General features: G+C 37.3%; 1 protein-coding gene across 1 annotated transcript in view; it reads left to right on the plus strand.

The window, feature by feature from the left end:
* Positions 1–5,055: 5,055 nt before the first annotated feature.
* The window catches only part of LOC140240573 (1-acyl-sn-glycerol-3-phosphate acyltransferase alpha-like), a 13,217-nt gene continuing 5,852 nt past the window's right edge, over positions 5,056–12,420 (plus strand). Inside the window, exons 1-3 of the mRNA XM_072320333.1 lie at positions 5,056–5,240; positions 9,389–9,522; positions 9,953–10,134. Coding sequence (XP_072176434.1) covers positions 5,056–5,240; positions 9,389–9,522; positions 9,953–10,134 — 501 coding nt within the window. The remainder of the gene's footprint in view (positions 5,241–9,388; positions 9,523–9,952; positions 10,135–12,420) is intronic.

Below are 12,420 nucleotides of genomic sequence, written 5' to 3' on the forward strand. Positions count from 1 at the left end.
TATATTCTTTCAAGGCTAGATTGAAAACTACATTACTGTCAGATTACAATCTATGAATATAGCATTTGAATATATATATTTTTTTGTATGATCACATTTCTTTTCCTGTAAATTGGATTTAAAACTACAATAAATATACGCAATGTTTCTGTGTCTATCATTTCATTTCATTCTCATTATCTTCAGCATCACCACTATCACTTTCATCTTCATTATCACATTTTTCTTCATCATTAACCTGTCAACATCATCATACATCACCATCATCATCATCATCATCATCATATTTCACGTTACTCTTATTCGTACCTATGCACTATACATATGTAAAAAACAATGTATTTACAGTGTTTTATATTTTGTAGTATTTCTCCATTCCGCACACAATATAATTTTTTTTGTGTATTATGTAGATAGGTCCCTGGGCTGCCACGTGCTCAAGCTTTTGCTTATAGTGGCAGTCCTTCTTCCGCATAATTTCTCAGATAATTATTTGGAAAATTGGTAATACGATTTATAATTTGTTAATGAAATTAATTTACACATCGATTTTCCTTCTTTGAATCATGTACTTGTAATCTGCTTACTGATATTCCATGTGATATTACGGAAAATAATTTTGATTTATGTATGAAATTGTGTTGGAAGAAAAATAAATCAACAAACAAACAAACAAACAAGTTGCAATGAACAAGGATGATGACAGGGCAGCCTCACCATAATGCATGAGTTGGGGCTCAAGGAAGCAGAACAATAGAAGAACTTGCAATGGCATGCGTAGATTCTAAGCTGGATTCTACACAGGTGAACTAAAGAGAGTTTGTTTGCAAAAACCGATAAGTCCATATTTGCCAAATGGAGATATTTGCGATTAAAGGTCAAGAAAAATAAAGAGAATAATAAGAAAATTGTTACTTCTTTTGACCATAACTTCAAAAATATACCTTTATATGTAGTGACCAATATATCATTTAAAAGGTATTATTTTGTACTTTATGACAGAGATCGTACTTCAAAATCTTCAAAAATGGACTTATCGGTTTTTGCAAACAAACCCTTCACTTGTTAAGAAAGCGGTATTGTAGTGGAATTACACTGCTACATTTCAGGCGCGGTGGAGCACCCCAATTATCTCGCAGAAATCCATCGGCAGCCGAGCCTCATTTGCATAAAGTAAACAACATGTACTCGCGTAGTTGAGAAAAAGTAAACAACTTCTCAAGCTATTAACAATTTCAGGAAACCTATTTTCGGATTAAAATTGAGTTAGTTTGAATTTGAAAACATGTCCGAATATGCACATATAACATATTAAAGGATTTGACAATGATAAAATGTGAAATTTTAGCGAAAACCTGGCGAGCAAAATTACCAAAAATATGCCTCGAAAATCATCCTAAAATTCACGAAGTGTGATTGCGGAACAAAAGCGCCATTCAAACAAAGTACACCGAAATTTATTTATCTGCTTGCATTTTGAATTTCATACCATAATATTCCCGGCCATGGTTGTGTCGGAAAAAAACAGAAGGTGATGTCAAAAATGACACGAACGCAAAGCGTACAGGTCGGTCCCATGTAATCGCGTCACTGTGGCGTTGCATGTCACAGCACACACAACGCATTGCTGCATGCAGCGTGCGCGGCAGCAGCTCAGCAATCACCGCCGTGCGACACTCAGCAAAATTGACTGCGTCACATGCAAACCAACAATGAGCACGAAATCCTGAATCTCACGTACCACGCATGCCCAATATTACGGGAAAAGGAATGACGTCATTTTCAATTGTTTCGCCGACTACAATTTTCTATTCCAAACCCTGTAGAAACAAGTTGATTTCTCAAAAAGTACAGGTGGTACAAAGCGAAAACTTTCACCATATATGGATTGAGGCCTGATGAACTTATGTTGCCAGTTTCGGACACATTGGAGCCCGGCCATAGTCCAGTCGGAAAAAAACAGAGAGGTGATTTTCAAAACGCTTTAATATCTCAAGTTCTAGTGCAGCAAATTTCATAATTTTTTCATCAAAAGGAAGGTTTTTAAAAACTTAGATAGTGTGGGAAGTTTGAGTTTACTAGCGGCACGCATAGCGGCACAAGGAGAAGGTAAAGATTTGACTTTTTCATGCACACAGTTTCGGGCAGCCGTGGATGCCCGTTGGAAATTCAAATAGAACGGGGCGATAATGAGATGCAAATTGGGGTGCTCCACCGCGCCTGTTTCTGAAATATGTGAGGCTCTGATGTCATCAACACTGTTCAGTGTAATTTGTTTAATATTTTTCAGAGTATTGGTTTCTCTGCTCAGGGACCGCAATAAATTCCACAAATATATACATGGAGCTGTTGATTCATGTATTACATGATGTGAAATTATAAAAATCGTCTGGAATACCCCTTTTCAGACGAGAGCTGCAAGTATACCTTGCTTATACTTCTCAACTACCCCCTGCAAAAGAGCAACGAAAACAAAAGATAAACCCAAAACACCCCCCCCCCCCAAAAAAAAAAAAAAAAAATAGGGGGGAAACATCCATGACAAAACAAGGTAACCAAGCTAAACATGCTAATTTCTGTATCATTCTCCAAGATGTATTTCAACAGTATTTTCCTTTGTAAGGCAGGGTATGTTATGATAACAGGTTGTATGCAAGTATGAATATTATGAATGTTTAATCAAATATGATAATTATGATTAAGATAATGCACTCCTTTTCGGTGGCCGTCATTGAGTAGGTCATGAGGTTATCGTCAAGGCCTTTTTTTACAAAGGCGATAAGAAATTCGAGGTCTCCGTTATTCATGAATTTGCCATCATTAAAAAAAAAAAATGAATTTTTGTAATCAGGCCTACTTATGATATAGAGGATCTGCTAAAAAAAAAAAAAAAAAAAAAAAGCCATATCGGTGCAAGTAAACCTGTTGTACATTATAGAGGGAAATACAACGACAAAATGGGTAAAAAAGGAAATGTCCCCCCAAAATAAAAGCACGACCCCCCCCCCCCCCAAAAAAAAAAAAAATACCTACAGAACATTACAATAATTATAAAAATAGGATAAGAAATAAGGAATAATGACATTTCAAATTTTCAAATTTTTCGGAAACCATTCCTTGACTAGTCCCAATTATTTAATAATGAGTGAGTTGATGATTTCGTGCCCTCACGATTTATACCGGTACATTATATTGAAATTCGGGAGTCAATGAATAAACAGATAAAAGCATATATTTCTATATCAAAAGATATCAGAGTTTCATTTATTTTGTTCTTACCTATTTTGGGTGGTTTTAAGGCAAGTTTTTATATCTATATACAGCTGAAATAATTCTATGAGATTTCTTTTTAATAAGAAGTGAATAAGGATTTGTGAGAGCATGACGTCAACTTGCTGATTTGAATATTCATAACAACATGGTCAAGAAGTGTTTTCCGAAACTTCATAAGTAGGAAAAATGAAATTGTAGAATGTCATAACTTCTTTATTTCTTATCCGATTTTGATAATATTTTCGAGTTCTGTAGGATTTTTTCTCTCTTTCTTATGAAATTGGTGAAATTCTGGAGTGGATTTTGGAAGTAAATAATCATTCAAAGATGCAGTTCTCTTATTTCACGTTTATGAACTTGTACCAAAGATCTTTGCTTGTATGCAAACTCGTACTTCACCTCCTACAACAAATACCGTTATAATATGTCAATTTAATTGTCATGGTACTTACTCTCCTCTAGAGCTACATTTAGTGATTGAAACATCACTGTAATCAACTCTAGCAAAACAGAGTTAGAAATATAAATACGTATACAAGCCTGCTTGCGGACTATTTTAAAGAATTCAAATAATGGCAGAATTTGGTACGATACAGTCCACCAAAGCCATTGGGAACGTCGATATGCCGATTGCACGAGTAAAAAACATAAAGGTGCACACTGGGCGTCGGAGGCGAGTAAACAAAAATGAGTACCTTGAACCTTGAACTTTGATGGGATCACCCCTGAAGCAGCTCTTTCCGAACTAAACTGGGATCAAGTGGGATGGGATATGCTGTGGCAGTAGGTGATGGTGCAGTCGTAGCATATTTATTTACAATAAAGATAGTGATGTGCACACTAAAAATAGAATAAAAATAGAGTAGAATATCATGATCAAAGGAGGAGTGAATTCTTATTGTTTGTTCTTATCCGCTATAGCTAATCTATAATGTTGTAATACATGACATGTTTGATCGCTTTTCTTTGTCTTTGGGAGAATCAACGCATTATTTTCATAATGAAATGTAAAGCATGCACGCTGAGCGTTCCATACTCCAGCTAAGTGTTCGATTTTATGCGACGCGACTCGAGCACGTCTGGCTGGCTAGACGACAGTGTTCACACGTACGGACCGTACCGCGGTACATAGAGTCGTCGCGACCGTCGTACGATCATGGATCGTTGATCGTCGTGTGCACATAGTGTAGCTGGACTGTTAATGAGCTGAGATCGAACTAGTGCTGCTATAGATGAACATAGCGGGGTGGATCAATCCATCTGCACGATCTAAATTGCACAATCTTTTACGTGCATTTCCCTGCCTCTGTCCAGTTTGTGATTCTCTCTGGTGTGTGTTTAATTCCAAGAAACGTCAAAATGTTCTTTTAACCCGTAACAGCAGAGATGGCCGGCCAAGGATAAGGTTGAGTGACGGTGATAGCGCGTGATCACATGTGTGCCTACGTACTGTACGAGGACAGACAGACACACACACACACACACCATCTCGGACGGGGACCTCGGTAACACGGCCCGGCTCAAGTTCTCTGCTGTCTGTAGAACCGGACTATGTACAGAACATTCATGTCAGGGTCTACGACAAGACACAGCAAAACCGGGTGGTATGGAGTGTTAAACATCGCCTTACGCCTTCAGAACAATTACCCATGGGAAATCCTGACAATCAGACGATTTTATAGATAAAGCCCTTTGGCCTTATGTGTGGGAATACAATAATAGTCTCTGAGTCTGAGCAGTAACTTTTTAGAACAAGAAGCCAGACTCTCTGTGGAAGGGACAATGGAGCTTGACTGGATTCAGATCTTTGTGATCAGTGTGCTGCTCTCACTGATTTTGCTCTATGAATTGAGCAGCACATTCAAATACTACGCCAAAATGATTTTGTACTACACATTGGTTTCGATCTACTCTGTGATTGTTTGCATCTTGTCTCTTCCAAGGCCACGTGACCCTACAAACCTGAGGTATTAACAATCTGTTTGAATCTGGGACTGTGATAATTTGGACTTGCACTCATTGTTTTGATCATTCATGAATTACGCTTTTCAGCACCTGCACCATCAAGGTTTGACCTCCTGTGCCAAGGTCCGACCGTGCACAAAAGCATAGGTTTCTACATGTCGCAAATTTTGAGCGGTGTTGTGGTGGATATTATGGGCAGCTTGCGTTACACGTGTACGATACTAACAACATCTAGTTTGTGTTTGTATTGATATCCAGGTAGGCCTACATAGATCTCCAGAGAGGCAGTAGCTGTGTCTGGAAATTGATTTGTTTTATTGCACATTGATCAAAATGATGCAGCGCAAGCACATCCATGTCCCACTCCAGGTTGCCCATGTACATATGTCCAGATATTGTATACTTTCCTTTTTTCTTTCAGTTTATGTTTTTTTTTTTTGTTGCAACTGATTGACAAATTGCCTTACATCGACGTAAATAAGCACTGAATTGATCAGTGTGTTTTAGTAGTAGCCATGATAAAAAAATCATGGGCGTACATACTCGAGCAGGATTCGAACCTACGACAAGACGAATCCTGCTCGAGTATGTACGCCCATGATTTTTTATCATGGCTACTACTAAAAAACACTGATCAATTCAGTGCTTATTTACGTCGATGTAAGGCAATTTGTCAATCAGTTGCAATGAAAACATCTCGACGGAAGAATTTTATGTTTTTTTGTTCTGCATTATTTTCTTGCATTTTTTATTTACTGTTTTAGCTTTTCTTTCTTTTGTGAACCAGTTGCATGTTGAATAGTGTTTGTAGACTGTGGACACGAACACTTGATTTTTTTTATATTTTTTTTAACATCTACTATTTCACACTGTAGAGCGTTTGAGGTCTGCATTGTATGTGTTTTGAGTGATTGCTACCACCGCTCTGTTCACTTCTTCAGTACACTGTACAGTGTACATTTGTATCTATCAGTTGGGATTAAAAGAGGCAGATTAAGCAGAAGAGGAAAAAGAAGCCCATTTCAGCACTATAAAGCAATTCACATCAGAGCTGACATTTTCAGTGTTCAATTTTGAATGGACCAAACTGAAGCAAAATTGCAAATCTGTAGTATTAGCCTGCAGAGTGCAGTGTCTCAAATTATTTGTGTGAATTTGAAGTTCATTGCATATTGCATTATTGGTATTCTGTCCATTGCCACTGATATTTGGCATTGTTGCTCTGTACAAAAACACATTCTCATGGTCAGTTTGCTGTGTACGTTGTGCAGTTTGAACTTCGGACATCTGCTCAGACATGAAACTGACAGTGCACCCCCCCCCCCCCCCCCCCCCATTCATACAGGTACTGCGGGCCCAAAGTTGCCAATCTGATTATCTGATCGGACCATCACTCGAACCACCTCATAAAACAAGCATCATATCACTGCATTCCTTCCAGTTTGTCTTGTTTTTTTGTTTTGTTTTGTTTTTTTTTCCCTGCCTGCCTTGTAGGATCTCGAATATAATGCTAACTACAGCTACAAATGTACATATGTATGCCAAGCACAAGTCTCGCAAGATAATACGTGTAATACGCTTTGCCTTCCTCTCTTTGGTGGCTGAGAGTTGGACTTTAGATTTCTGGCAGAATGCCTAAGGTCTGTAATGTACTACTGATTGTTTTGCTACAGAACCTGGCTATAAGATTAGCACATCTTTTTATGAACAAGGCACAAAACAAAGGTGCATGCACTGTAAATGTACAAAGGGATATAACAAAACAAAACATTGAAAAAAGCTGAAATCAAACTGATATTGGGTGAGATGTTATTTAAAATACCATATAAATACAACTGTAGGTGAGAAAAAAAATACTTTAGTATTGAAGAGAATATACAGTGTACACTTTTGTACAACAATGGCAATGTATTTCAACATGGGGTCTAAAATATTACATGTAGTACAGTAACTACTCAGTATGCTAGCTGTACAAGTATGCATGTTAGTGCTTTTCTTTTGTTTCTGATTTACAATGGGATTACAAGTATCTTTCACATTCTCATGATTTTAGACACTATGATGATGTCAATCCCTTTCACCTCAATTGAATCCCAACTCAGTACTGTTTGCATTGCAGTGAAACTTGCCCTGTAAAGTTAAGTTTCTAAAGACCTGAGATGATAAATGATGACTTTTTATGTCATCAGATTTTTAGATTTTTTTAAATAATACATGTACCTGTACTCTTTATTTTAATCTTTATTTTAATCATTACAATGTACAAGATTAGGCATTTTTCATGAGCTCGCCCACTAACATGATGCATTTATGACTCTATCAACTGAGACTTGTATCTGAGGTAAGTATGGTGCCTTACATGTGTATATTCCATGAACTTCAATGAAGTAAAGATACACATTAATGTACATGTTGGATTAGAGACCAACTATAGTGTATTTCAGCATTACAGAGCCCGCCTTTAATGTCAGGTAATGTGTTTTGTATTTCAAATTTGAGCAAAGTTAAACTGTATTGTAACAATTTGAAAGGTGGATAGCCTGATCATGTTTGTTGTTGTTTTCTTGTTATGGAAAAAATGTTATTAATGATCAGAGTTTATAGCTTTTTTTTTCCCACTGTGTTCACATTTAGCAATATTTTACATTGTTTTAGTGCCATTGTGCAAGTTAAACCACAGGTTAGTCTCGCATTATTGCTACTTCAAAGACTACGTGTGTATGACATGTTGTCCCCTCATTCCTACTGATTGTCATCCTTTAGATGCTTTTAATTTAGTTGGGACAGACACACATGAGGCTTTTTTCTTCTTTATATTTAAAATGGGAATGTATTTACAACATGTATGTAATTATTGCATGTACACATAAAATATGTAGCCCTTTTGTACAATATGAAGTTGTGGAATTTACAATTGTAGTTTGCTTCAGAGCATGCAATGATGTTTATATGACAGTGAAGAGTTTCCACTTACTCGTAGTTATCTGTTGAGACTACCACTACTGAAGCATTGAACCAAAATCATTAACTTCTTGGCACATGTACACTACATGTTGTACATATCAGCAAGATTGCATTGTAAATATCAGTGCTCTGCTCTGACAGGTCCTGATAACTCAATTTGACTCAAGATAAGACACAATGTGCATGTTTGCTCATCACGATCGTACCATCCCATCACAGTGCCATCGTACCACTTATTCTCAAGGAGATATCTACATTGTAAATATCATCAGTGAACTTTTGGTAAGAACACTGATGCACTTTTTGTCGTATAGCGGTACTGAATATACGTACACGTAGTTGACAAGGTGAGGCATACAACTTGTACATTTACAGCACAAAGATAACTTCAAATATTGACCTGTTTAATAGTTGAAAGATAGGCCTACTCGAAAGCTTTCCCCGACTACATGCATGCTTTCCGGGTCTATGCCCTGTCTCACTGTATTTGTAACTTTTCCCATCTGTTTTTAAAACTGTTTGATGGTTCAGGCTGGAATGCTTGTTTGGTTTTTACACATACATTATTGTACATGTATTTATGTGTGAAAGGAAATGCCACACTGTGATAGAAATGCTACTGCTTTTTACAAAATGTTTTCCTAACCCATCCTCTTGTCTGTAAAGTTTCTTCTTATAATATTTAGTATTCTTTTAAAACTGATATATGATTCGGCACGCCGTACACCGGGGTACCGTTGTAACCCGGGGTACCGCGTTGTATAGCGCCATCTCATGCCCATTATTTATAATGCGTATCCGAATTCAGACACGCTGATTCTGAATTCGGATACGGCAAAGTCGTCGCAATGAACTAGCACCATATAGGTGTTTTTTCGAAGTACACTTGCATGCATTAATTGATGCATAATCACAAATAAGAAAACATTTTTGTGCATAATAATACTAAAAAGTATTTTGACACATTTTTTGGTAAGCCAGGGTACAGCGCTGAAAAAAAAAAAAAAATTAATTCAACAAAATGGCGAATTTTCATTTGGTACCCCAGGGTACCAAATACTGCATCATATTGATAAATGTCTGGTGACACTGTGCATAAAATTGTCCCAGTGTATAAAATGGACTAATGATGAATACTTGAAGAGTGAATGTTTGTGCCAATTTGTGTCCCCCTCGCTCTCTCCAGGTTTGCGTCGTGGCTTCTGTCCAATACCAACAGCTTGTTCGGGATCCGTGCCGAGGTGCGAGGGCTACACCACCTGGACTACAACAAGCCCTGTGTTGTGGTAGCCAACCACCAGTCATCCATAGATCTATTTAGTAAGTTATGGGGTGAAAGGCTGATTATTGAGAACTTGAAATAGTGAAGCAAATGAATCACATTTGCTCACGGTGACTGTTCTGGTTTTATGCACATTTTCCTCTTCCCTAGTTTTCCTCCCTCATTAAGGCTGAAGCCATGTGCTGTAAAAAAAAAAAAAAAAAAAAAAAAAAAAATGTTCTAAAAATGTCCACAACATACATTTTACATTGTACTTAAAAAAAGAAAACTATTTTTGTACTTGGCACTGTCGTGAAATTTCACTTGCTTAAGATTTTGCAGATGGGTGAATGTTTGTACATGCAATGTATTTCAGTATTTCCAAAAATATTTCCTGTTGTTATTTTAGTACTAATAATACAGGGATGTGAAAGTTATACGCAGTGCGGAATATTCCATATTTGCAGTCTATCTGTATTTTGCACAAAGGTATGTTTTCCTTTGGAGTGTGGCCAAAGCGCTGCGTCCCCATTGGCAAGAAGGAGCTACTTTTCACGGGAACGTTCGGTGCCTGCCTCTACCTGTGCGGCATCATCTTCATCGACCGCCTCAACCCGGACAAGGCCAGGAACACCCTGGAGAGAACGGCAAAGTACATGGAGGACAACAACGTGAGTACTGTAAAACATGATATATTCGCGGCGTGAATTTTTCGCGAATTGGAGCCGACGGCCTGTTTCGCGGCATGATATTTTCGCCAACTGCCACTGGCATTCAATGCATATAGTGTAGAAAAGAACTTTCGCGAGCATTTTAATTTCGCGAATCTTCGCGCTCGCGAAATTTGTGAAATTAAAATGCACGCAAACATTCCTCATTTTACAGTATTCTTCCCTCCATTTTGCATATTTTTTCATGCCTTGCCATTTATTTTCAGACGTTCTTCAAACTGACAAATGCGGTATGACTGAAAACTCGTACTAAGCAGAAATATGATACACAAAATGATCAATGACACATGATGCAAAAAAAGAAAAGAAATTCTTTGTATGATGTGTACTTTGTTTTATTAGGCAAATTGGGACCTGTAAGACAACTTTGTAAGTCGGTAGATTTGTGATTTTGTAACTACTGCAACGGAATGGGGAAATGGGTGCTCTTCCTTTCCAAGGAGTTTGCCATTTCCCACTTTAGATACAATTTGCATTGCTTATCTGTCTGTGAAGGTTTTTTTGTTTTTTTTTTTGGGGGGGGGAGTGTGGCTAATTTCATATACAAGTATTTTGATGTGCAATAGGGATGATTAAAAAAAAATGCTGAGAGATATGCAGGGTACACCCTGTATATGATGTTGTCAAGGGTATGAAGCTTATCAATATGAAGAAAATGTGAACATCCTGGATACATGAGGTACAATAATGTAGAAGTGTGATCAATTGTATGCCTACATATATGGTAGACTTGGATGACTTTTGCACAGTAGGCTATATAAAACAGTAAAACTAGATGTTATCAAGGCGTGCTTGCATGTCTGTGTGTACATGTGGTACGTAAGTCTCCCAACTGCAGTTGTTACGAAGCACATCTGCTTAGTGCGAACCTTTTGACCATGTGGGCGTGTGAACTCCAGTACAACCCCTGTTCCATACGGGAACCTGTTAGCCTGTGTACTGAGTCTATGGGGACATGTAAGTACACAATGACAAAATACAGAAGGAATCCAATCAAATAACCTTTGGAGTGAAAACTCTTTGCTTTTGGTGAAGGAGGTCATGTTTACTCCAACATTTTATTTTTGTCCAGTTCTTTTAAGGTAAGGAAAAGGGCCTGATAGTAAATATGCTAAGCAGTGTACGGGTAATCTGATACACCCATCTTTGCGTACAAACATTGTCATGCGCTTACATTCTGGACTGCAGTTTGCTTCATAATGCTCTGACTGTAGATGCATTGAAACCGTGGTCTTTAGTACAGAGTTATCTCTCTACAGAGTGATAGATGTATTTTTTTTTTTCTTCTTTTTGGTCACATGCATGTAGTGTTGTTAATATTTTTCATCTTTTTTTTTGGCTTGTTTTGTCAATCAAAATTTTTCTTTGCAATGGTACTATTTCGTCTTGTATTGTATTACCTGCTTGTGCTAATTAAACTCAAGTACTCAAGTGCTTGAGTGCAGTGTCACAATGAAACGGAAAATGCTTGGCTCCTGACCACTCCCACTTTAAAGGCCCTGTGCATTTTATTTTTGGTAGGTATGTGGACAGTCATTAACTCATCGACCCACAAAAACTCATTCATGTGGCTTGGATCTGTATCTATTTGTTATGATTTGTCCTAATAATTCTTAGTATTTGATGAGGTAGAGTAATATTTGTCATTCAATGTGGATCCTTTTATTGTTTGCGGTGTATGTAGAATTGTTTGTTTAGGTTGTATAATAATCAAACGTCTCTTTATTACTAAATGTATGACTGATTCTTTTTTTGGCAACTCAATTTCCAGCAGTCTGTATGTGTACAGCTCTAGTGTAGTGGCATTTTATATTTTGGCTCCGAGGTGGTTAATACATAATAGCGATAATGATGATGATGATGATGATAATGATAAAGATGATAATAAAAATGAAAATGACAATGACAGTTATAATGATAATGCTAATATGATAATGATAATATTGATGATAATGATAATAACACACATATCTTGGTGCAGTACATACCTGGTAGTGAATCTACCCACTAGTATGATTTGCTAGGCATGAATACGTGCACAATATACACAATGTACTAAAGTAATACATGCTGTGTACATGTATACATCAGGTGTAGTGTATAATGTATTGTACATGTAGTATGATACTGTAGGATGACTGGAGTACATTGAACAGCGTTGATTCAGCACATCAAGAAGTGAAGAAGTCATAGTACAAACTTGTAGTCATGAATCATATCAGGATT

The sequence above is a fragment of the Diadema setosum genome, chromosome 17, assembly GCF_964275005.1.
Source record: "Diadema setosum chromosome 17, eeDiaSeto1, whole genome shotgun sequence".
Lineage (NCBI taxonomy): Eukaryota > Metazoa > Echinodermata > Echinoidea > Diadematoida > Diadematidae > Diadema > Diadema setosum.